At 34.5% G+C, this 24,123-nt stretch overlaps 3 protein-coding genes and 2 long non-coding RNA genes across 6 annotated transcripts; 1 reads left to right on the top strand and 4 right to left on the bottom strand.

The window, feature by feature from the left end:
* Positions 1-921: 921 nt before the first annotated feature.
* Positions 922-8,397, bottom strand: Hecw (Hecw ubiquitin protein ligase). Its single transcript, XM_076893586.1, has 9 exons — positions 8,229-8,397; positions 6,413-7,677; positions 5,886-6,176; positions 5,459-5,657; positions 4,841-5,376; positions 4,412-4,749; positions 4,113-4,313; positions 3,032-3,991; positions 922-2,942 (listed from the first exon to the last, which is right to left on the bottom strand). Exons 2-9 carry the CDS (start codon positions 7,628-7,630, stop codon positions 2,831-2,833), a joined length of 3,855 nt encoding a protein of 1,284 aa, XP_076749701.1. The 5' UTR covers positions 7,631-7,677; positions 8,229-8,397; the 3' UTR covers positions 922-2,830.
* Positions 8,398-9,145: 748 nt separating this feature from the next.
* Positions 9,146-10,168, top strand: Rpl32 (ribosomal protein L32). Its single transcript, XM_076909477.1, has 4 exons — positions 9,146-9,230; positions 9,475-9,587; positions 9,699-9,851; positions 9,968-10,168. Exons 2-4 carry the CDS (start codon positions 9,495-9,497, stop codon positions 10,124-10,126), a joined length of 405 nt encoding a protein of 134 aa, XP_076765592.1. The 5' UTR covers positions 9,146-9,230; positions 9,475-9,494; the 3' UTR covers positions 10,127-10,168.
* On the bottom strand, positions 10,116-20,107 carry Esp (Epidermal stripes and patches). 2 transcript variants are annotated; one of them, XM_076909475.1, is made up of 11 exons: positions 19,565-20,107; positions 14,060-14,229; positions 13,225-13,478; positions 12,814-13,015; positions 12,488-12,708; positions 12,227-12,398; positions 11,911-12,078; positions 11,637-11,798; positions 11,380-11,520; positions 11,140-11,285; positions 10,116-11,039 (listed from the first exon to the last, which is right to left on the bottom strand). In XM_076909475.1, exons 2-11 carry the CDS (start codon positions 14,226-14,228, stop codon positions 10,683-10,685), a joined length of 1,992 nt encoding a protein of 663 aa, XP_076765590.1. In that variant the 5' UTR covers position 14,229; positions 19,565-20,107; the 3' UTR covers positions 10,116-10,682. The 2 variants fall into 2 exon arrangements, with proteins under 2 accessions (XP_076765590.1, XP_076765591.1); XM_076909476.1 differs by lacking the exon at positions 19,565-20,107 and adding an exon at positions 14,343-14,585.
* A 384-nt stretch (positions 20,108-20,491) lies between these two features.
* Positions 20,492-21,082, bottom strand: LOC143427202 (uncharacterized). The gene is made up of 3 exons (XR_013102280.1): positions 21,015-21,082; positions 20,647-20,860; positions 20,492-20,579 (listed from the first exon to the last, which is right to left on the bottom strand). It is a non-coding gene; the product is annotated as an uncharacterized LOC143427202 (long non-coding RNA).
* Positions 21,083-21,148: 66 nt separating this feature from the next.
* On the bottom strand, positions 21,149-22,033 carry LOC143427193 (uncharacterized). Its single transcript, XR_013102278.1, has 3 exons — positions 21,837-22,033; positions 21,458-21,526; positions 21,149-21,369 (listed from the first exon to the last, which is right to left on the bottom strand). It is a non-coding gene; the product is annotated as an uncharacterized LOC143427193 (long non-coding RNA).
* Positions 22,034-24,123: the final 2,090 nt, after the last annotated feature.

Below are 24,123 nucleotides of genomic sequence, written 5' to 3'. Positions count from 1 at the left end.
TATACATATGTATGGAGTAAAATTCGAAACAAAAAGATATCACTTTTATATTATTCAAAGTATTAATAGGGTTCGTGTAACAAATATACTAATGTTTATTACAAATGTTTATTTTTTCACAACTTTTGTTTTTATTCGATTTTTTCACTTTAGTACGGTCCTGCCTTTCTTTACCTTCATTATTTTTGTTCTTACATCCTGCCGTGACCTTCATAACCTGACGCTTATTGATTCAAACAAATTTTGTATTATGCGTGTTCACGGACTGCAACATCAATAATTTACTATTAAATTTATTGTACAATGCAGCACAAGTGCTTTGTATATCTCCCTAAAACAATGGATCCTTGCCTTTTATCAATTGTAACGTAAAATCGATTATACATTGCATATAAAATTTGTGTGCATATATATGAAAACGGATACAGATAGGATAGTTGCACTTATTACGCAATGGGTGTGCGTGCGAAACTATTAAAATTTTTATCGATCTATTTCGATCTAGAACTTTATACATCAATCGTGATATTGATTTTTCGTTGTTTATCGATAATATAGCTGTAAACCGTCGCTTAGTTTGTAATTGAAGTACGATTAAAAAATCCAGTGTAGATAAAAGATCTTACGCTTCGCACATACGTGTAAAAAGATTCCAACTTTAAGCCACGAAGTGTAAGGATGTAATCGTATAAGCTGCCGGTATATATTTTTAGAGAATTGTATAACATACCAAGACTGAATTTAAACTTTTCGTAAGATACCGATCGCCAAGTTTCAAATTCCTCGGAATACCTTATTTTTCATAGAATCGTAGTGGCACTATCACATTAATTGAGAAACATGTTTGTTATAATTTTCATTTCTATATGAGACAAATTCGGCATTTAGGTATTACATTTTACATGTAAGGAAGAAACAACATTGTTAAACGTAACATAACAAAAGAGGCACATTTTATTCTCTTTAACAATAAAGTAAAGAATTGCTCTCACATAGTCATGGTTCATTGTAAATGTGTGTTATCTAAGATTACACTGTCTGTATCTTGTACAATACCTATTAAATAATCTACAATTTGCTATGCTATATGACTAGTTTATAGATAATATAAAGTGCAACTTATTTCCAACAATCACATAATATTAGTATTTCTATTTAATAAATATCATCACTAGTATTTCTACATTAATGTTATTATTGTTATTTATCGACATCATCACCACTATCGCCACACAAAAATCAAACAATTAGAGAAATGAAAATTTTCCAATAAAATATTATAACATGTACATCTATATAAAGATATTTTTTATATTTTATATTTAGCAACTGCTGCTTTTTTTTTGCCAATTTTGATAGACATTTGATACTTTATTTCAGATGCTACTGGATCACAAATAATTTGATTAAATTATAGTTCTAATCAGTAATTATTAACCAATATTCAAGTATGCAAACAAAGTTATGTTATCATTATATTTTGCGTATTGCAGGAACCCGTATACACTTTACATTTCACGCATATTCTTCTTTTTTTTCAAAGATGCGGAGAGACTGAACAATTAAAAGACGAAAATTTTTTACGCGAAATGCCGCAGAAGCGAGAGATTAAAGTTCAAGAGGTAGAGTAAATCTTGAAGCATAGGACATCTATGTACCCACCAATTCTTCAAGTAACATTACATTTTTTAACATATCTTCCTCTTATAAATTAGTATTTTTAAACACTTAATTAAATGGAAATTACAAATAATATTCTACACATCAAATACAATTCACGGTAGTGTCTATACAATACTTAAATGCGAAATTAAAAATTGACTGACAATTATTTATTATTCATTATTCTCATTGACTTTGTCTTCCTCGTATAATTTATGTTTTCGGTATTTATTTTCAGTGACAAATTTTCTGAACATTTTACAAATAATCAATTAAATTTTTACTTGGCTTGAATATAAATTATAAAATGCACGTCCGAAGAATGTTTATAAAGCTGAATGATACCTTGCGAAAGGATATCTCTAAATATGCAGTAAAAATTCTTTGTTTTATAAACATTCTACTTGCTCTACTGAATAACGTTGTAAGTTAATTACGTCAGTATTAAATAAAGTGTGACATGGAATGTCTGAAAATATTAGAAAAATAGCTGCAAAATGTAATATTTAAAAATACAGACTAGAAATCATTATTACACCTATAAACTAAGTAGACCACAGAATAAATATTAAAAATATAACTGCGCTACCATACTTTTGTGAAATGCGACGTTGGTTTCTTAATTTTTATCAAAAATCTGTAAGAGTATTCTTGTAAAATGTAAAGAAAAGAAGCTTTTATTTCAATTACGTTAAAGAACTTATCTACTTCTGTATCAGTTTTAAATTCAAATTTTTTTCTATTCTATATCTATGATGATTTTTCAACAATCTCTAGATAATCATTAAAGTTCGAACAAAAATGATTGCATGTATTCATATCGAAGTATTTTTTCATACGATGTATTAAATCTCTAACTTTTTGTACAACAAACGTACTGCGCGAATTGTTATTTAGTTTCAATATAAATAGATTACAGCAACATGTATACAATATTTAAAAGTTCCAAAATATGCGCAACTGTTTTTTTTTTTCTTTTTCTCTTAGATATTTACATTTTGATACAATTTTGATTGCGATGATCTTAAAAATCCAATCACGAGTTTCTGAACAGCAGAATATATTACCAATATACCTTTCAATCCGCAATGATGCTTCATTCGAATAATACCAAGTTCAATTATTATTACATATCTTAATGCGTTTGCTGTAATCATAGTAATCTCTTTTACTCTATTCCAAAGGTATTAGTTTCTTCTACCGCCAATAAAAGCTTTTCATATAAAATTTCGGGCGTAGGATATGGTGGAAGATCCAAACGATTGAAGCATGTATGGGCTCTGAAAATACGTACTTTTTTTTAGTTTAAGAAGAATAAAAAATTGTTTCGCATCCTTAGAAATAATAAAATTGAAACTTTATCATATACCTGGGTAAACTATTTGGTCTTCCCCACTTTTCAATACAAAATTTGCGCGGTCCTGTAGATCCACGTAAAGCCGCGAATCCTTCGTATGGAATGCTTGACGTGCCAGTAACAAATTGTAGCAACCTCAATCGTTGTTCGTTAGTAAATCGGCTTATGCTACTCCAGAACCATTCCACTACCGGATGAGCATCGTGATAGCCACTTCTGTATTCCGTATGTGTTCTCCAATCGTTAAGATCAATTTCTGCTGCTCCAGCTATTACTAGTTCTAACTCTCGTGCATCAAAGACTGATACTAATCGTGGATCCACGACTTCGTAAAATCCACGAACCAACGACTCTGTTTGTTCAGCAATGCCGCGTTCCAACCTCCAACGTACGACTCTTTCGAGATATTCCTTTTTATTTTTCTCAGTGACGGCAATATTTCTACCTCCTGGTTTTAATTCACGTTCAGCTACACGTCCCAAGAGTTCCTCCGTGACTGAGAAAGTTAATTCCAACGGCTCGATACTTATATCTCTCTCTTTAATCCACATTAAACTTTGATGGAATTCTTGATCCAAACTTTCTAAATCGCTTAGACTTGCTGGTATTCTTAAAAGAGCTTTGTAAAATGGTCTAGTGAAAAAAGCATCGAGCAGATATTGGTGAACCAAAGCTAAGCCTAATACTCGGCCCGAAAATCTGAACCAATCGTGATAATTATCTACGAACGCTGACATCGGTGATACTTGTACAGTGTAAGTGTCGTTAGCGGAATATTCAAATAATCCGTAATAAGGATTGAATAGTTCACGTGACAGATGAAAGAAAAATTCACGGGACGGCCCACCATAATCTACGCCTTCTTCCTCGTCAAACATGATCACTAATTTGCTTTTCTGTAGATCTTTTTTTGAAGCAGCCATAATACGCGTGAAAGCATCTTCTAAGAAATGCTCTCTTCTAATGTGTAACCTATATAAAGTAGAAGAAATAAGAATGTGTGTAATTCTGAAAATCCTAGTTGTGAACATGATTGTGTTACCCAACATTTGATATATTCTCACATCTATTAACTACATCAGAATAAACTTACTTTAATTTTCCTGGACCTTGTCCGTATCCTTTACTTTCTAGCTTCCTGTAAAATGTTCGAAGTTTAGCTTCGAAATCTCTTCTGTACGGAGCTGGAGCTCTAGCAGATGCTCTTGTTAAACCAGGTGAAGCATGTGGACTACCTAGCGGAGATCTACCCACGTTTCCAGGTACATATGACATTATTTCTTGTTCAAATAAGCTGGAACCATATATATTATAATTACATATTATACATACATGCGATACAATATAGGTGCGTATACTATATTCAAAAATAAAATTGTTCAGTATTCGTACCTTAATAATAATGCTAGAGACACATCATGTCCCAATCGTTGTAAAGCAGTCGTGCCTTCGATTCGTATTGTATTCACTTTCTCTCGAAGAGCAATATTTTGTCCTAATGCTGAATGTCTTTCTTTTAAGATATCCATTATGTTTGGTTGACGCAGAAATGCAACAACTTTATCGTTATAAGCTACGGGTATTTCAGGTGCTGTCGTAATAGCCGACTGTTGTGGTCTAGGCGGTGGCACAGGTGCTTCGTCTAATAATGTTCGTGTATGTGCTGGTTCGGTTGGTAATCTTGGGTCGATGAAGGATGTTGCTTTTCTGGCGTGACAAATGAAAAATCTCTGGAATTATATTAATATAATTTAAATAATATTTTACTGTCAAGAATAAAATTTTGAATAACGTAAATAATTTAGATCGCAACGTATTTACTTTTCCTGTTCTATCGAGTTTCGACTCGTAACCTCTTGGAAGTTCTTTAGTTGAATCAGCGAAGAAATTGATCAATGCGACTAAATCTCTGTTATGTTCGTATCTTGGAAATACTGTCGTATCTCTGCGTACTTTACTGATCATGTGCTTTAAACTGGGACTACGGTTATAAAGTTCCACTGCTTCCGTATGACTATGTAATACTGTGAAGAAATCGGGTCTCGTTAAAAATAATACTGGAGGGCTTGTGCTAATGTCGAACGGTTCAGTTTCAGTTCGCTCGATTCGTTCATTTGGACGTTCGACGTTTTCAAAATTATTCCCATTCGCGTGCTGCGAGCTAGACGGATCGCGATCGATATTGTCGGGTCGAGAAATGGTTCGACGAACGCTCTGATAACGTCTATCTAATTGCTGTCTTCGAAGGTCACATCCGGTATTCCGTGTTGTTAAATTAGGTCTTTGCCAGGTTGTCATTCGATGAATATGATCTATGTAGAATACTCGGCCGTGACTGTCGATTCTCGCTTCCCATGCTACAATAATTGAATACCTACTATATTTCCCTACTTTAGTGGAATACAATGTTAACTTCTTTAGGTGGTCTTGAGATCTTACATGGAGGCAAAGGTTCTTCAGACGATAATGGTACATTTGATGTTTGGCACATCGGTAGTGGACGTAACGGTTTTGGACGATGCGTAGGTGTTGGTGGACATTCTAATTGATTCGTTAAGCCTGATGCTGGTCTCTCCAATGGTCTAGGTGCTCTTGGTGAACTCAACAATGCTATACTTTTTGTAACAGCCCTCCGTGACTGAAATATTAAGTTTGATTATTGGAGATTTAAGTAGTTGATAATAAATTAAAGTTTGTATAAGGGGGATTACGTGTGCAAATACAAAGAACTATGAACGAAGAACAAATTTTATACGGGGCAGTGGCATTTATAAAATAAAATATGAGAGATATAAATTATATAATTTTACATTACATATGCTTACCAATTGTTTGCACAGTGCATAAATGTATTTCATTAAATTACCTTTGAATTAGAAGCTTCATCAACATCTACAATTTCAAATCCAAAACAATCTTCAGGGTGCAAGGGTGCAGAATATTTTTGAGGATGTCTTTTGGGTAATTCTGGTGGGCCGGTTGGTAAAGCATTACTTCTATGTAAAAGTTTGTGCGTTACCCGTGGTGGAAGTGGTGGAGGATTTGGATACAATGTTTCATATAAACCTTCGGGGAACGAAAAACCTTCTGTACTTCGCCATAATTGATAATATTCCACGCCTTCTTTCGTTACAATACCATTCGCATCGCATGATCTCTGAAGCAAAATATGTCTTCATCAATTTTTCAGTAATTTATAAACACGAAGGTGTGTAATATTAATCTGTTAACAATTTTTGAAATAAAAATTATGTACCGCATACGCACACATGAAAGTGCAAAGGAAACATACATTTCAATGTATCAACTCACAATTCAATTTGGTAAAAGGTATAGTACATCGAATAGAAAAACAATATTGAGCATTGAATATAACTATTAGAAGATCCACACCTTTTTGGTCCCATTATGACCTAGAACTGCCTGCTGTGATTCTGTATCAGAATTACTAGCATCGCTACTATTCGAAGAACGGGGTTCTATTTCTATGCCTTGGGCTTCCTCTAAATGATGCTTTTTAGTCAATGTTGGTTCCAATAATGCAACAGCATTCTCTTCCAGCTCAGTTTGTTGAGCACTGGCAGTATCGGGTAAATTTTCTAAAATTGGCAGTTTAAACGGTTTCTTTGTAATATCGTTACAATGTACCAAGTCTGCCAAAGTGCTCTGTGATTTTGGCACACCTTTAGACATATGCGAGCTACCAGCTTCGCTTAATTTACTAAAATTTTCACCGACGTTCTTATTATTATTCTCTGTCAAACTTAACGATTTATGTGCATTGGCAATATCATTAACATGCGTATCGCTTATCGAAGTGCCTGGGAATTGTGATTGTTCAGAACTACATGAAGCTATAGCCTCTAAATTATAAGCATCTCTTATAGAATCTCTATTATGAGTACCGTATATGTTATCATCGTTATTGTTATGCCTGTCCCCTCTACTTTGTTCATATTGTGATTCCAAGCTGTTAGACTGTAAATCTTTGCTAAAAAACTGTTTCTTTCTAATCATGTTTCTGGAGGATAAAGGCAGCTGCTCCGTAAAACTGGTTACTTTCGCTGGACTGTTATCTATGCTTGCGAAGAAACACTTCTTTCTTGTCAAGTTTTTATGAGACAGCGACGTGAGCCTTTGACTCGAGTTTTGTGCAGTTTCATCGTTCAATCTACTCGAAATACTACCAGCATCGTTAAATTCGCAATCGCCGATTTTTGAAACTACATTTTCTTTGTTACACTTCGATTCAGAACACGTGTTTGGTTCTTCGGCAGAATTTAGCATTCGAATGTCGCCTGCCTTGTCAATTACCTCTCTCTTGTAACCAGCTGTTTCCTGTTGCCTTAAACCATTCTCATTTGACAAACAGTTCACATCTAAAGGTAAAGAAGCATTTTCGTCTTGTTCTATAAACTCATTTTGAACACCAGACATAAATACTTTTTTACTGTTACTTCTTATGGTACTGGTTTCCGCATGTTTTACTGTAGCCGAAGGTTCTTCGTTTGAAGCGTCAACTGTTAATAGCGTAACAGATTGTTCTTCAGGCTCATCTTGTCCGTTGTCTTCCTGAGAAGCTGTGTCTCTGATGTTAATCTCAGATGGCATCTTTTAACGCATAGTACCAATTGATTATATTTCTTTACGTCTAACGGCTGTAAAATAAAAATAAAAAAAATCAATCAAACAAACGATGTAACATCAATAGGATAAATAGTAATTAAATTGTGGCTAACTATCATTGAAAAGAAAGCACATCGAATAAAATTGTAACTGTATTGGACATGATTATTTGTGAAAATTATTTCTGTCCCGTCTACCTATTTACTTCAATGATCTCGTCACGAACTCGTAGAGGAACGTGTAACGTCGGAGAAAAAAAAATGTTGTCTTATTTAAACGGCAAACGGTAAATATTTGAATCCGCTGTGTATCGTCCTACCGTATGACTGTCGCAGAACACGTAACGTGTACGGTATTCAATATTCGAGCTTAATATTATTGGAAATCGTGATTAGAAATGAGTCAGAAGGATTTGCCGTAATTCCCGTTAACCAGATGAAACGGAATGGTTACGGTAAACATGTTACAGCCGATTCGTACGATACGTTATTATTAAAGAAGGTAATAGTTAAGTTGAAATTTTGCGCACAGTAGGAATGTCAAGTCGAACAGGAGTTACTATCGTATAATCAATTTTTTTTACCTGCATATGTTACATGGTTTCGGATACCTTAAATGCAAAACCCCGGTAAAGACATTTTACGTCACATTTACATATTCATTTACTCTTCTTGCTTATTACACGGACACATTGAAGAACGCGTTAGTTTGACAGAAAGATATAGCAGACTGTGTCTGGTAACTTTTGCACGGTGTCACATCACTGGTGTTTCACGTGTGTTGATCGTCAGCAGTACTTTTATCTTATTGGTTAGTCGCTACGACCACCTACAATCTAGGGGTTCTATCAGGAAGATTGTTTTACTATTCTTTCACGGAATACAATCTTTATGAAAGCTTGAAATTCTTAATAGAATGTATAATGTTTAATTTTGAATTACTCACAGAATACACATAAGGGATAAGTCACTCCAGATGAGACGCTACGCGTCAGAGCTCGCACAGATTAGTCATCCATGAGCGATATTGCAAAATATATGATTTTAGTATAGGATAGCAAGTATGTTCCTTCGTTTCATCGCTCTAGTGTCGTAGATTTGTTTCTCAGTAGCTTGTTCATCAAATCGTATTGTTTAAATAAACATATTACAATTTTTACTGTAAAAGTTTATTTTGGAATCCGTGGCGCCATCTCTGTGAAAAGTAGTGAAACTAATTCCCGACTAGTTTCAGTGTTTCTCTAAGAGATGGCGCTAGTAGTTTTCAGTAGTTCACTTCGCTGTCGATACTTATGTGCGACCAGTTTGAGCACTTCTCACAGAGATGGCGCCACGGGTTCTAGAGAGGGGTCGACTTCATCTGTCTCACTCTTTCTTATAGCATCTTTCTCTCTCTTACCTCTGCGAACAGTTTGGTCATTTTTCGCAGAGACGGCGCTGCCTGGCAACCGAGTTTACTTCGCTGTTGATAATTATGTGCGACCAGATTGAGCACTTTTTAGAGGGATGGCGCCATGAGTCGCAGTTAAACATATGTTGCTCGGGGATCGACATATTCTTTTCCGTTTGGCGTGTTTCGAGAGACGGTACGTGATGTCATTGGAAATCTGAAGATTTAATCAAAATCCTTCCATGTAGTATAAAATATACAGATATTAATTTAATATAAGTGAATAAGCAGTGGTTGTACATATTATATTTTTTTCGTAATATTTATCATTATAGTTAGACGAAGGAAAAATAGTTGTCAAAATGTATAGTGTTATTGTTACTCCTTTTCAAAGACTGGATATTAATTAATTTACATCGTATTTATGTGTGCAATTTCAGTCTACTAATATTTCACCAAAATGGCTATTCGACCAGTGTATAGGCCTACGATTGTAAAGAAGAGGACGAAGAAGTTCATTCGTCATCAGAGCGATAGATACAGTAAACTGAAGGTTTGTTATTTATTGTTAATTAAAAAATTACAACGGTACTTGGTTCTTCAATGATATTAGTATGCAGTACTTATGTGTACATATTATGACAATAACAAAATGATTCTTTAGAGGAACTGGCGTAAGCCCAAAGGTATCGATAACAGAGTTCGCAGACGCTTCAAGGGACAGTATCTGATGCCTAATATCGGTTATGGAAGTAACAAAAAAACACGTCACATGTTACCAACTGGTTTTAGGAAAGTTTTGGTACATAACGTCAAGGTAAAGAAGTCAATATTTATCTATCATTTACCCTTGTTGTAATATACAGATATAAAATAAAGCAGGCGTTCTTCCCAATATTTGCAATGACACTTATTTTTTTTTGCGATTCACAGGAATTAGAAGTTTTGATGATGCAGAACAGAAAGTTCTGCGCCGAAATTGCTCATGGTGTGAGCAGTAAGAAACGCAAAACCATAGTCGAGCGTGCTCAACAACTTTCGATAAGGGTAACCAATGCCAGTGCCAGATTACGCTCTCAAGAAAATGAATGAGAACATATGTTTATTTAGTTTAATAATAAAATATGTAAAGTATGTTTGTCGTCTTTTTTTCAAGTTTTTTGCCACGTTTTTCCCTAATTTTCTCAGTATTACCAAATACAGGCAAATGATCTTGCAAAGTTACTGCATAATTATATTTATTGCTATCTTTCACTAAAGAACACATTTTGTTATACTTTCATAGGTAATAACAATGACTGGTAAATACTAATGACAAATTTCTTTTTTTTCTTTTTTTAACAATATATCATTAAAAATGATTTATTAAAAATATGTCTACGCCACAATATATTTAATATAAATATTAGATGAATCACAGTGCATTTTTAAATTATAAAATACGATGATACTGGAGATGTAATACGTTGAAAATGAATGAAAACGTAAATTAAGAAGTATTTGTCTTATACTTCGCATACATGTAAAATCCGTAACAATAATAATGATGTTTATAAGAGGAATCTATATAACGGAGAAGATTATCAATAAAATAGTATGATAATCCAGATTACGTTATGTAATTTGATATGTATATAAATAACGTGATCTATTTAATTTGCTTTATGTAGCCTCGATCTTTTAGAAGATCGTCCAACGCCTCCTGAGTATAATATACAACAAAGTCAGATGATGCAACACCCTCGAATACAGCATAAACCGAAGGCTTTAAATTATAGAAGAAGAGTGGTTGCCCTCTTATTGCAAAATCCTTCGTCAACGTTTCCATTACTGTAGCCGCGGTGAAATCTGCTCCGTAAATATGAGAGCAATCGATAACAACCGGCGTTGCTATGTTTCCGGCTCTCTGACTGTATTTCGTTACCAAATTTCGTACATAATCGACAGACGGGAAAATTAAACACCGGTCCGGAGTTAACATGAGATAATGAATACCATGCCGGGTCTGTAACGTAGAAATCCGATTGGGATCATTTGTCAATCTATAAATGCTAAAGAAATGAAAAATGTGAAAAATATGGAACACACGAAGTAGAATGGCATACCGTAAGTTTTTCCACGGATATCTTTGGTCGCGCTGCGTGATATAAAATGAATAAAATATTTATTCCAATACCGCATAGAATTCCAATTTCTAATTGTAATAATAAACACGCAATGAACGTTCCCAATCCGGGAATTAAATCTGATTCTGTAATAATATAATATATAAACAAGAAAGGGATTAATTCTTCATAACTAAATTAAACATTTTTCCTAGACATCATCTTCATTTATAAACTTACTTTTAGTTCTCCACATTGGTTTTACAACTTTAACTTCAACCATAAATATTACTGCAGCTATGATAATTGCTGCCAATGTAGTTCTTGGAATATAGCTGAAGTAAGGGGTGAGGAAGAAGAGGGCTAATATAACTAAAGTTCCTAAAACAAATAACTACTTTGTCACTCTTATAAAAATAACAAAAATAAATTATTATTTAGATAGTATTAAGATATATCTATTGTAGAGTAAATGTATGAGAGAAAAATGATGTTACCAGTATAAATTCCCCCCATCGGTGTACGAACTCCGGAAGCGTTGTTCACCGCGCTCCTACTAAGAGATCCTGTACTAGGAAAAGCCTGGACAAAAGAATTACCAATGTTTGACATTCCAATTGCTATTAATTCTTGCGTTGCGTCAACTGATTTTCCAGTTGCTGAAATAAATACGAAATCCTTTCCTATTGTTACATGTAAGAAAACAATTACATACTATTTTATGCAATACATATCTCTAATAAAAGAAAACAAAAATGAAAATCAACTAACAGAATGCTTTACAAATGGCGATATCTTCCATTAACGAGATAAGCGGTAAAACGAGAATACCGCTTCCTAAATTTGAAACCATATCTATAAATGTCGCCGTGGTATTGTCATTTCTAGTATAACTAAATGGTGGTAACTGTACATTTGGCATACCCCCTGGTATGTATCCTACAAGGAAAGAAAGAATAATTAAATAGTTAGCGTTAATGTACATTTAAAATTGAACAAATTAGTGAAAACAATTATTGCAACATAATACTTTCATTTAACGTTGAACTCTAAAAAATATTAATCTGTCCTATTCTATTGCTCTTACCAACCAATTTGAAGGGAGATCCTTCTCTAAACGTATATCCTAAGAGCCCGCATAATATTACTAGAAGCGCATTTCGCGATGTACCGAATAACCAAATGAATTTATTTATAATCCGATATTTTGTACTTTGCAACTCTTCGTCTTTGGGGCCAAAACTACACGATGCTAGAAGCTATAAAAATACAAAGCGTTAAAGGATAACGGAAATAGTGTAAGAAAATATATGAATCATTTTTTCGATATAACGATGTATGTATGTACCCTAAGCAGTAAAAGAAGCGCTATACAAGATGCTCCAAGAGCAGCATCCCAAGTTGAAGTCTCGTGTAAACGTCCGGCAAGACTTTTCCACATCTCAAGAAATTGCGACCCCTTCGCAGGAATGCCAAGTATGTCTTTTATCTGCGAAGTGATTATTATTAAAGCCACCGCCGATGTAAAACCAGAGCTCACGGGTCCAGACACAAAATCGATTAAAAATCCTGTAATACATATCATTTAACAATTTCAACAACTCGTATTTGTGATAAATATTTCTATGTTAAATCTTTAATTATAAATAAGCAATGGAAGTTATCGACATTTACCGAGGCCAAATATACCCATAATCAATTCTATTACTCCTGCTAAGAAAGCGAGGAGTATCGCGTGTTGAACCGGTGCTTCAAGGTGTGCGACAGTTTGATAAGTGAGTAGAGAAATTATGGCACTGGGTCCCAATGGTGTGTCTTTGCAAGATCCAAATATAACATAAATAAAGCAGCCTATAAAGCTACCGTACAATCCATACTGTAAAATACAATCTCGTTTATCGAAGATCTTACTTTCGCTTCAATTACACAAGCTCAGATAGCAACGGGAACGTCTAAGGTGTCTTGAATGTTTCAGACATACGTATTTGGGATAAGCCTAGAAGGCATCTTTGAAATTTACTGTTTTATAAATATAAGACGTCTCTATGCTATCCGGTAGCGAAACAATTGTTTAATAATAGCAACCTGAGGCGGTAAACCCGCTACATTAGCGTAGGCTAACGATTGTGGGATGACAGTGAGGCCCACGGTAATACCTGCAACGAAATCACCAAGTGCATCCTGCGTATTATACCTTGGCAACCAATTTAATATTGGTACCCTTTTGTAAATGGTTTTCTTTGTACACGCCGACCTGCAACGTCTCCTCGCGCAGTATATGATGGAGTTCATGAAACTATCCTCATGCTGGATCTTGTAATCCGTGGGTTCTTCCACCACTGTGAAAAATAAAGTTGTTCAGTACACCTTCGCTTATCCCATTAAGGTAATCATCAGTATAAATAATTTTGCGCCGATCGCGCAACAAATTAATGCTGTTGATCTATCACTGCTCGAGGAGAATGACGAATCATTTCAGTTTTTAGATCAGGAATCGTAATGTTAGATCGTGTTTGCGAAGGCAGTAAGATAGGTCGTAGATACGTATGTAAAATACTGTTATTGTAGAACGGGTGAAGAATTAGACATCTCACTGTTTCATAAATTATTGCTTGCGAAGAATGACTCGAAAATGTGAAGCGACATCGTTATGCGCGAAGCTTTAACTTCAAAAGAAACGAGGTGCATTGAAACTTCAGCAGAGTTTTATTTAGAAATGAAGTTTCGTACGGAAGAATGTCGCTCTACATTCTTGACCCAGTTTTTATTAGTGCTACTTAGTAAAGTGCACTCGTTGAATTTTCAAACAGAAGTTTCTCAAAAACTGGCTTTGAAATGAAGCAACGTCGTTCTACACTGCCGCCTTTTTCCTTCTCGTTTGCACCAGATCGTAAACGCTTTGTATTAAATGTATACTTACGAATAAAGTCTGAAGAACCTTGTATTTCTTGATGGCTCTCATAGGAGTCGCTTATTTGAGGATTGTTCGAATGCCCGAGATTTAAGCTATCCTCTGACCCGCTCAAAGCATGATTCACGTACACCTCGGTTTGTTGATTCGAGCTCCCGGTACCGTTCGTTTTGTTCATCCTGAAAATAAAAAACAATTCGCAACTGTTAGCGTAGTTGATACTTGTCCGCGTTAGGGTCACGCGTCCTCCTTGAACGTCAATAAATTAAACGAAATTAAATGAAATTCTTACGTGATACAATTCGAATGCCACTAAATAACACAGCATAACATACTACGTCCGCGGAGTGCCGAATTAGAACGTTACATTTGTTGTTTGACGATCATCAATCGAATTAGTTTCATCAGGCCATGAAATCAACTGATTCGACTTAAATTCGCAAGACTCCTCGCATACGTGCTTTTCTGCACGATTCGCTCTTGTTCCATGGGTTTCTATTGGACTTTGAATTAACCGTTTAATGGATCGATCATTAACTTATAAGAATGTAAACAATAAGATGGTGTCCATATCGTGGACATATTGTGCTGGTAGAAATAAATCTATGTGTAGCGTGTTGAGCAAGAGATATAAAATAATAAAAATATAAAAATTAGGTTCCTCAAGTTAGGAATAGATACGTTCATCGATCTCTAACACAAATGATGTCAATTGTACGATGAAAAGTAGCATGTGACTTGTGTTTATAACTAACTTTTCCTGTATTCCTACAATTAATCACATTACAAAACCCGAGTCACATGAGCGCGCTTAGCTAAACGATAAATTATTCTTGTCAGGCGGATTATGATTTACGATAGATGTAATTACGATGGATAGTCCGTTTGAACAGGTTCCCTCCAATTGATCGTTAGGAGTGTTTAATCGATATAAATGTTTGATTAAAAATTTCGTTCGCCGTTCGATGAGTTAAAAATATGTCACGGTTTTCCGTGTTACCATTAACGAGATAAATTCAATATTTGCCGATATTGGACACTGTGCAAATAAAATGATTTAAAAATAGGCGTTCAAACAATATTATATCAGTTCGTTTGGTCAGAATGAAATTAGTTCATTATTTGGCTTTGAAAGAGAAATAATTCTTTTTTCTATTCTCTGTTGGAATAAAAAAGTTACTTGAAATGATATGGAATAGAAAGAATTACATCCTCGTAACAAAGACGATAAAAGAGTTTAAATGTTTTACGAGGCTTTATTTTTTTATGAAATATTGTTATCTTTCTTCGTTTTATCTCGAACTTTAAGAAAATTTGTCAAGACTTAAAATTTACTCAATAGGAACGATAACGGCGCTTAGTCGATTTGGACCAATCTAAGATACCAAGATTCCTAATCTTCGCTACTTCTCATTTTCTTATCAATCATCAAGTTGCTCTAAGTATTCATCTAATTCCTTACACACAGATCTAATACCTTTTACACATCGAATATCTATCGCAGTCACAGAACGGTGTTCGAAACGATGTTTTCACTCGAAAGCGAGCGGAACTTACTCGTCACATGTACTTTCTTCGTATCCTTTATATCCCCTCGAAATATTAAGCAAACCGAATAAAGTACCTCCTATCTACTTTCCACTCTTTATTCAAGGATTTGAACACGTAGCATATCCTTCCCAGTACTTATCTATACCTTTTTATTTAAACAGAAGAAAGATACACGTGCAAGAGTCAAAAACAACCACAAGAAATATATTTACTTTAACAGCCGACGAAAGTTATTGTAAGCTGAACGGAGTTTGCAATCTTGATCTTTTAACTTTTCTTCATAGTATTTCGATAAATGTTAAGATAAATATCGTTAAAAATGTGAATTAAAAGACATAGAGGAGAAAATCGGATATTTAGCTATCTTTTCGTATATAGGTGTATACCGGTACTTGAAAAAGTTAATTAAACTCCAGAATTCCGGAAATCTCTGACTGATCGCGATATCACGCCTTTATTTTCATCAGCCAGGTAGTGGCGAGCGAGCAGCATACGAGAGAAACGAAAGGAGGAAAAAAAAAGCACTAGAATGCGTGTCACATGTTTTGCTCATGAAACCGGTCAGTCTGTGCTATCACGTGCTTCTGAATCAACTCTGTCACGAGGTTTACTCGATTATACATAGTCCGTGGGATGTAGAGGTGGGATCAAGAGTATTGCAGTTAAACGCGATTATAATTGAATAAAAATATAATCATTTTGGACGAAAGGGAATTTAGATTAGATAGTATCGATTGTGCTTTTTAAGTGCGTTGAAAAATATAAGTGGCACTTTTGAGCGTAACCGAATCTTCACTTCGACATGTCGTTTGAGGACGCGTTTTATTTATACGAATTTGATAACGAATATGAAGGTTGACAAGCGTTCCAATTAAAATATAATAAAGTATGAGAAAATGTATATTTTTGTTAATTGTGTTGTACGCAAAGTCTTGTACATACTGAACTTGATCCCATCTCTAGATACATGTAGTTCAAGCGCATGCCCGCGAATTAATTCATCCGGTACATTGTTTTTCATGCAAATCGCGACGCAGCTGCTTAGCGGTCTCATTTAAATCTTTGCCCGCGCAAAATTATACGCCGTAATGTTAATCCGTCGTCCCCCAAGTGGAACTGTTACAGTTGCCTTGAAAGCCGCGAATCGTTCGCATGCAGTCATTGAAAAAGCTATCGATTATGGAAAACTATACGATACCAGTTATCATATTGGCTTCCATCTCGAGAGCTCTTCTACGCAGATCCAGGTAATGCTCCGTAATTACCGTTTTATAATTAAACCGCAAGTAAACGGTGCTCAACCTTGCTTATGGTCTTCGAGAGTTTTTCGACCTACATAATTATGTTCCCACTGTTTCTTGCCTTTAAATGGTCCCGATTGTACATTTGCCTAAAAATTACGATTGAATCGAAAGTGTCCTAAATCTCGTGGCAGAGGTCTAGATGGTTCAGAGATCAAATAATTGAAACAATGAAAAGAAATTATGTCTGATATGTTGTACGAATTTTTCTAAAATTCATTCTACCTGATCTGGTTTTATCTTACTAATTTTCCTGAGCTTAAAACTCTGCTGGATCTTCTTAGGCTTCTATTTGTACGATTTTCTCACAAATTCTACTTTAGGACGAGATCTAGATCTAGATCTAGACCAGTTAAACACGTTGTTAGAACCGTTCCTCAGATTTGTTTGCATGTACCAAGAAGACGGAAAAAGATATTTCGCACACTTAATTACTCTTCGTTATTTTGTATAAGAACGTTATGTAGCCATCAACGTATGTCTCGTCGCCTCTAACGTTATGCTGTAACAAAATTCGTGAAACGTATAGGGACAGCAGTGCAGCAATATGTTTTGCCATGGAATACCATTTAGCGTTGTAAAAAGAAACGGAACGTCTTAATTATAAATGGTCCCCGTCAAGGCAAATACCATTCTGTCGATGGTCAATGTGCATGTAACAATAATAACAACGAATGCGACGAAGCGGTTGCTCTTTCTTTTGCAAATAAGCCGCAATTTCATTGCAACGTTGTTCCATCCTTTGAGCGATACAGAGATCCAACAGCGCGTACAATAGGAGTTAATACGAGCTATTCAAAGGCACGTGCGTGTCCCAACATCTTACTTAAACGCTTGTCGTTATGTACAGCTGGCTAAAAAGTGCTCTAAATACTGCAATAAAGATGCACGCGCGAAATTAGAGAAATGCACTTGCGCCCTATGTTTAATTCTATTTCTTGACTGACTTCTTTCATCTAAATTTTCCCAATTCATTTTATATCTATTTCTATTTCTATTCGGTTACTAGTTAATTAAACAGTACACTTAAGATCGTGGATCGATCTGTAGTTATCAATCGATTTAGTATTAAATGATATTAATTGCTCTCATCTGATGATTATCGTTCATATAAGCCGTTAATTTAGGATCTAACAGCAATGAGAACTGCATTGTGATATCGAGACTATTGTAGAGACGTGATATGATCTTACAGCTAGATAATACTTTCGCAATAAACCTCAATCAATAATCGTGTCAACCAATTTTGAACTTCATCTACGTGTACAATGTCGATAATATTGATCGAGTTCGTTGTGAGAAATTCTAAGCATAAACGTATTGCGATCGATGCTCAAAATAATAAAAAGTATCGTTCTGATCATTTTAACTATTACCCATATAAGAATCATCGCGTACGGTTGCTCGTAAAGTTTATTTCTCAATTCTTTCCTTTCAATTCTTAACAAGTGAAATATATATTTTATGAACTGAGACATTTAAAACAGTACAATAGTTACATAAAAGGTAAACTCAAGATTAGATATGTAAAGTTAAAAACGAATACCGCGACATATATAACATTTGCAGTAAATTTAGTAGTATAGCAGCAGACGTATTACGCAAAAAGTTGTTCAATCTGTAGATTTGGCAATTAGTAAATGTAGTGTAATTACTATATGTGCCAATAAATTACTGATTTTTTTTACTAAAATCAAAATCGTAAGACATTACTCTTACCTCTGATCTCATATTATTTTAAACACTACATGGCAAACGTACATAGCTCTGTGAGCTACTTATATAAGTAACTTTTGTTGAATTGAAATTTCGGATTTTTTATCGACAAAAATTGTTACTCTGTTTGTTTGATATTTCAAAGAGACAATTGGAATGCCGAATGTATAGCAGGTAAATATGTGTTGGTAATGTTTCGACACTGTCGTGTACACATACCACGAAGAAGGATGATACAAATATAACTCGTAAGCGAGATCTAATAAAGATAATTAATTGAAACAACCGTGTTACGGTAAATATTAAATATTTACCTTTTTACATGTGACCAACGTGTGTCTCACTGGTGATTACAAAATACCGGAATCTAGAAGAATTTTTCTTCTATCTAATCTAACGTTACCTAATCTTTCTCTCTCCCTTATTTATTGCCTTCCTTTGGTTGTGTTTTGTTTAGCAACAGCGTTAACTTATCAATTTTACTCTTGTACCTTTTCGTATATACGAATTTTTTCATTATCTCCCACCCACTTTTCATAGATGGAAAGTTTTACCAGCACAATATGTCGATACCAACAAAAAAATACTTTAAAAAGTATTACATCTTCGTATTACTTAATACCAAGAGTGCACATAACATAATTGAAATTCCTCGTCACAAGAGCACGTGTCTAATACAGTACATTAAGCATAACCGATAAGAACCGGTTTTTTGTTGAGCTTTTAAATGCATTCATGTCTAAAAAACGACAGAGAAAATCTCACTTTATTTCAGAGAAAATATTCATTACTTATTCATTTGTAACATCCCTGGTCAAATACGTAATAAACGTTATCTCAACGACAATAATTTAGGTATACATAACTGTAAACATTTGCAATACAATTCAAACATAAACGAAAAGAAAGCATCAGAGGATAATTAAAACTGAGAGATTAAACTCACCTAAATAGCTATACTATGAACGACGAGATCGGGTGTTCTGGTTACCACTGTGCCTTCGAACGTGCTTCAGGGGCTCGAAGGTGAAACTTGTGGTCCCTCGATGTACAAACGATCAAAGACCGAACGTTACTTGTTCTTGCATCCACGACACATTCTACCCGCGGACAAAACGTAAACCAACAAAACGAAAGACGACGCGGATTACTACTCGAGCGGGCAATCACATCTGCATTCGCGATCGGTTCGCAAATGCTCGTGTGGATCGCCTTTCTCCGCTCGGGCCACAAAATTTTCTTTCTCGTAATGATAATCTTGTTATACGGCACCTATGGTGTTTGCTGGGTAGCGCACCGATGTTAAAAGAGGGAACGAAAAAAAAGCGGAAAATTGTAGAATCCGGTTTCGAGAGGCCGGCGACGGAACTGAATCCGCGGCAACACGCGACCGTCCATTTAAATGCGTCGTCGTGCTTCTTCGACAGCTTCTACCACAACTTTTTCTCCCCTTCTCCTTTGGCCGTCTTTAAGGCAATAACGCGCGCCTTACTGGTGAACAATCCAATCGGAGGCATAAGGACTCCACAATGGGGCACATCCTTCTATCAGCTCTCCTACGAGATATTTGGAAATCCATCGACTGCGGCGCTTACCACTCGTTCCTTCGTCACTCTTGTATACCTACAAATTAACGTTTATATTGTCAATAGAAGAATCAAAACATGTTTATAAGAAATTTGTGCGAAGGCACGATTTTAATGTTTATACAGTGTCATCCATAAGTTAAAGGACACTTGATATGATTTGATATAAGAGTACATTAATATGATAGTAATAAAATAAAGTTGCTTTCAACAAAAAAAAATTATTGTAACTTGATTGGAGTTTGCTTGAAGATTCGTCCAGAACATGAAGACAAATTCATATTCGTTTGAGTTTATCCAAGCTCGTATTCAGGAAATAAAGCTAGTGTACCGCCCATGATATGAGAAGAATTGATATTGGAATCCAAGTAGACTCTGTAAACATAAACGTATTTTAGTAAGTTTGTCAATTCTTCAACCTGTAGCATGAGTATCTCTTAACTTAGAATTTTAATATTTCGAGACATGTTGCTGTTTTATCTTACAGAGAATAATTCCTTGAAAAGCAATGAATAAATGTTTTATCTTTCATTAATCCTTTCCATAAGTTCGCGGGAGAACAATTGCCCTTTGTTTCGAAGTAACTCTAGACAGATTATTTATGGCGGCATTAGCAGTTTCTAGTGATAGTCGACGAGAAAATTGAACGGCATTATCTAAAAAAATATACATTTGAAAATTCTAATTATATCGTTTATCTACATTTTCTAGTGTACGGTGAAGTAGCAATACATATATATATCGTATACTTGAGGCATGTCCCCTTTTACGCATTTTACGTTAAAGTAAAGATAGACGAGTAATGTTTACCTCCAGCAGTGATATAGTTATTCAAAAATATGTTCTGTGTTGATTCAAGGTTTATTAATTTCGAAAAAATATGCACCTCTTACACCTTGGTATCCGCACCGATTGTAATCTACCGATTGGGCTTATCCGTTCTCGATTTTCCTAAAAATAATTGGAACGATTGTTTTAATTAGGAGAACATTGGAAAAAGGTACTCGTGATGAAAGTATTATATAACAATTGTTCTTTTAGTAATGAAGGTAAGCGTTATCATCATCGTTTTATAACATTGATAATCTTAAATGTAAGTTATCATACGAATTATGTAGAGGTTTGAAAACAGCAAGGTTACGTGTCCTACAAATCCACCGTAGTCCTATTTACATATTTACATAAAATTTGAAAAAGAAAGATGCAGAGAGTCTGAGATCACAATAAGTTATGTGGGTATTTCAACAGAATACCGTAGTAGGGGTTTAGGACGAATCACTGCCGCGTGCAAGATCTTCAACCACTAGATAAAGACAGGAAATCTGCAATAGGACATACGAATGAATTAGTAAAAAAGAAAGTAATAATAATAACTATTTATACAAATTTTTATGCATAAAAAATATAACCATAAGGTAAACATAACAAATAACTGTCAGGGCTGTACATTAAAAAAGTAGCAGTAAACGATTTTGATATTTTTAACTGCAACGGTTGTAAGAATGTATGAAAGAATTGTTATATAAAATAAATATGAAATAAAAAAGTATAAAATAATATTACTATCGTACAAATATTTCTATATAACGCTGTTTGTATTCATGATACAATTTTTACCGTGATACGACTTACATGTGTGACACGTTATAACAGTTCACCGAGGAATACTAAACTCGGAAGTCGTTTTATTGCTCAACACACTACAATTTATGCGTCAGTGGCCAAAAAATAGTTTCATTGAATTTAAAAATAGAGACTTTAACTTAAATTTAAAAATAAAGTTGTGGTCTTCTCCGTTGTCGGTCAAAGACACTTCCTATCCCTTCATGCAAATTATACTCCGCTACACTTAGTATTAGCAAAATTAGCGGACTATAATATATACACTTAGTATCAGCAAAATTAGATAACTCTATCTTGTAAAGCGATTCTATTTTAATAACAGTTAGCTTCACTATAAATTAACTTCTTTGATAATGCGGATCGTGATCCTAAAGTTAAAATTGGCTGTACCACTTTTAACTGAAAACAGATACCTGAGTAATGTAAAATTTGATACGCAGGATGTCCGGTTGCAGATGGGGGTCATTCGAAAAGTGAAAATAACATGATAATAAAAGATTAGTAGGATACCGAAACTATTTCCTTCTCGAAAATGACTTTGAAGATCCTCCATCATCAAATAAGCAGATTCTAATCGTAACGAACTATAAAATAATATGGATGATTATCGATATATTTTTGAAGTTTCTTTTCATGAAAACAAAGTCTCAAATATACCTTCGATTTTCTTCATTTTCACCTTAATGCACCCCACAAAATCGCCTTTTCATGTCAGCCCACCTGCAGCTGTAACAATAAAATATACGTCAAAATGTTAAAAGATATATTATATAAATACATTACGATATTAAAATAAGATTTAACTGAGAAAAAATTACTTTTACATACCCTAACCAAACCAAATCATGTACAAAATAGAGATAAATAGATTAAAAAGGAGTTCGTCATTTGTAAGGGGAAAAGAAATAATAAGGGGGTAGAATTGCCAGTTTTTAATTTTTCTTTTTTTTATATAATCAATGTTTTCGTCTTCTTAAATCGTTACATGAAAACCCTGTTAATAACTTACTCGCTATCTGTAACTAGCACACAAAATTCCTTGTGTATAATACAGACAAAAGGAAATCTCTAAAATAACAGAATGCGAGAGGATCTCATATAATCCAGTGAAAATGGCATTATTATTCTCAATACTTTTGATATACAATAATAATCATTATTAATTAATTAGGTACAGGAACACTTTATCATTCGTGGTATTAATTAAAGATAATCAATTACATACAATAAATTGTTATCGGCCACGGTGCATCGCTCCAGCCTCGGCGTCATCGAATTTTTTTTATTGCAATGTAGATACTACATTCCTTCGTCTTTTTTTTTCGTTCTGTCAAAGTGTAAAAATCAGTTGTTTAGGAAGCGAACGCCTACGACTACTAAAAAAATCGAACCAGTATGCGAAGGCCATTCGAGAAGATTTAATCACACGTTCGATTTTTCTTATTTCTTTCTTGTTTGTTACAAATTCATTTCATTAATAAAATCATCAGACAGATAAAGGGAAAAAAAAGAAAAAAAAATAGCAAACACGATCGATATCGAGAATTCGGTATCGAAACGTAAAAAATGTTCTAAAAAGGTAACGATGCTGATAATATTTCTTTAGCGTTATAACGATTACTAATGATTAAGCTTTGCAAAGACTACGATGAAGTTTGGAAAAAAATATATACAAAACGCTCGGTGTATCAAATTTATCCTCTCGATATTAGACCCGCTGGTCTCCAATTTAATAAGTATCTCTTAACCCTCTTCTTTTTTTCCTTAGGCTTATACTCCGACCTTACTGCACTAAAAAGGCACAATTTTTCGCACCTGATAAAACATCGTTACGGTCTAGATACTAATTAATCCTTTTTTTTCTTTTTTCCACCAAAGTACCTGTTTTCCCGATGCCAAATGCGTGTTGCGCGTCTATTTTCCGGTTTACCTGTTTAGGTTTATGCATGAGCTTATATTACAATGTCGAATGGGTGATAATGGTGGATGTGTACAACAAAACATCTGTATCCTTAATCATTTTTTTCTTTGTTTGCGGTATTCTCGAATGCGCGATATATTACGTATATTAAACAGAGCGTGTGTATTTATAATGCACGTAATATATCCTCTTATAAACTAATTTGTAATAATGTCCTTTCCTATGTTAATCTAGGGTCTATACAGACCTTACTAAGGCGAAACTACGCGGGCCTTTGTACAGTCGTTTGGAAAACTATGGGAAGTCTTTAAGAGGAAGAAATAATTCAATGTACAACGCGTTCTTTTTCCTCGTGTTACTGCAGCTTGTCCAAAA

Source organism: Xylocopa sonorina, chromosome 1 (genome assembly GCF_050948175.1).
Source record: "Xylocopa sonorina isolate GNS202 chromosome 1, iyXylSono1_principal, whole genome shotgun sequence".
Lineage (NCBI taxonomy): Eukaryota > Metazoa > Arthropoda > Insecta > Hymenoptera > Apidae > Xylocopa > Xylocopa sonorina.
The sequence above is the reverse complement of the archived record's forward strand: the minus strand, read 5'-3'. Positions and strand labels throughout refer to the sequence as shown.

Excerpts from the sequence above, each read along its gene's own strand:
- Hecw (XM_076893586.1), bottom strand. The coding sequence starts at position 7,630 with ATGCCATCTGAGATTAACATCAGAGACACAGCTTCTCAGGAAGACAAC. Across the intron at positions 5,658-5,885 it reads ATGAAGCTTCTAATTCAAAG|TCACGGAGGGCTGTTACAAA; the intron begins GTAATTTAATGA and ends TTAATATTTCAG. Across the intron at positions 4,314-4,411 it reads TCTCTAGCATTATTATTAAG|CTTATTTGAACAAGAAATAA; the intron begins GTACGAATACTG and ends ATATGGTTCCAG.
- Rpl32 (XM_076909477.1), top strand. The coding sequence starts at position 9,495 with ATGGCTATTCGACCAGTGTATAGGCCTACGATTGTAAAGAAGAGGACG. Across the intron at positions 9,588-9,698 it reads ATAGATACAGTAAACTGAAG|AGGAACTGGCGTAAGCCCAA; the intron begins GTTTGTTATTTA and ends ATGATTCTTTAG. Across the intron at positions 9,852-9,967 it reads TTTTGGTACATAACGTCAAG|GAATTAGAAGTTTTGATGAT; the intron begins GTAAAGAAGTCA and ends TGCGATTCACAG.
- Esp (XM_076909475.1), bottom strand. The coding sequence starts at position 14,228 with ATGAACAAAACGAACGGTACCGGGAGCTCGAATCAACAAACCGAGGTG. Across the intron at positions 13,016-13,224 it reads TAGCGGGTTTACCGCCTCAG|TATGGATTGTACGGTAGCTT; the intron begins GTTGCTATTATT and ends TGTATTTTACAG. Across the intron at positions 12,079-12,226 it reads ATCTCCCTTCAAATTGGTTG|GATACATACCAGGGGGTATG; the intron begins GTAAGAGCAATA and ends CTTTCCTTGTAG.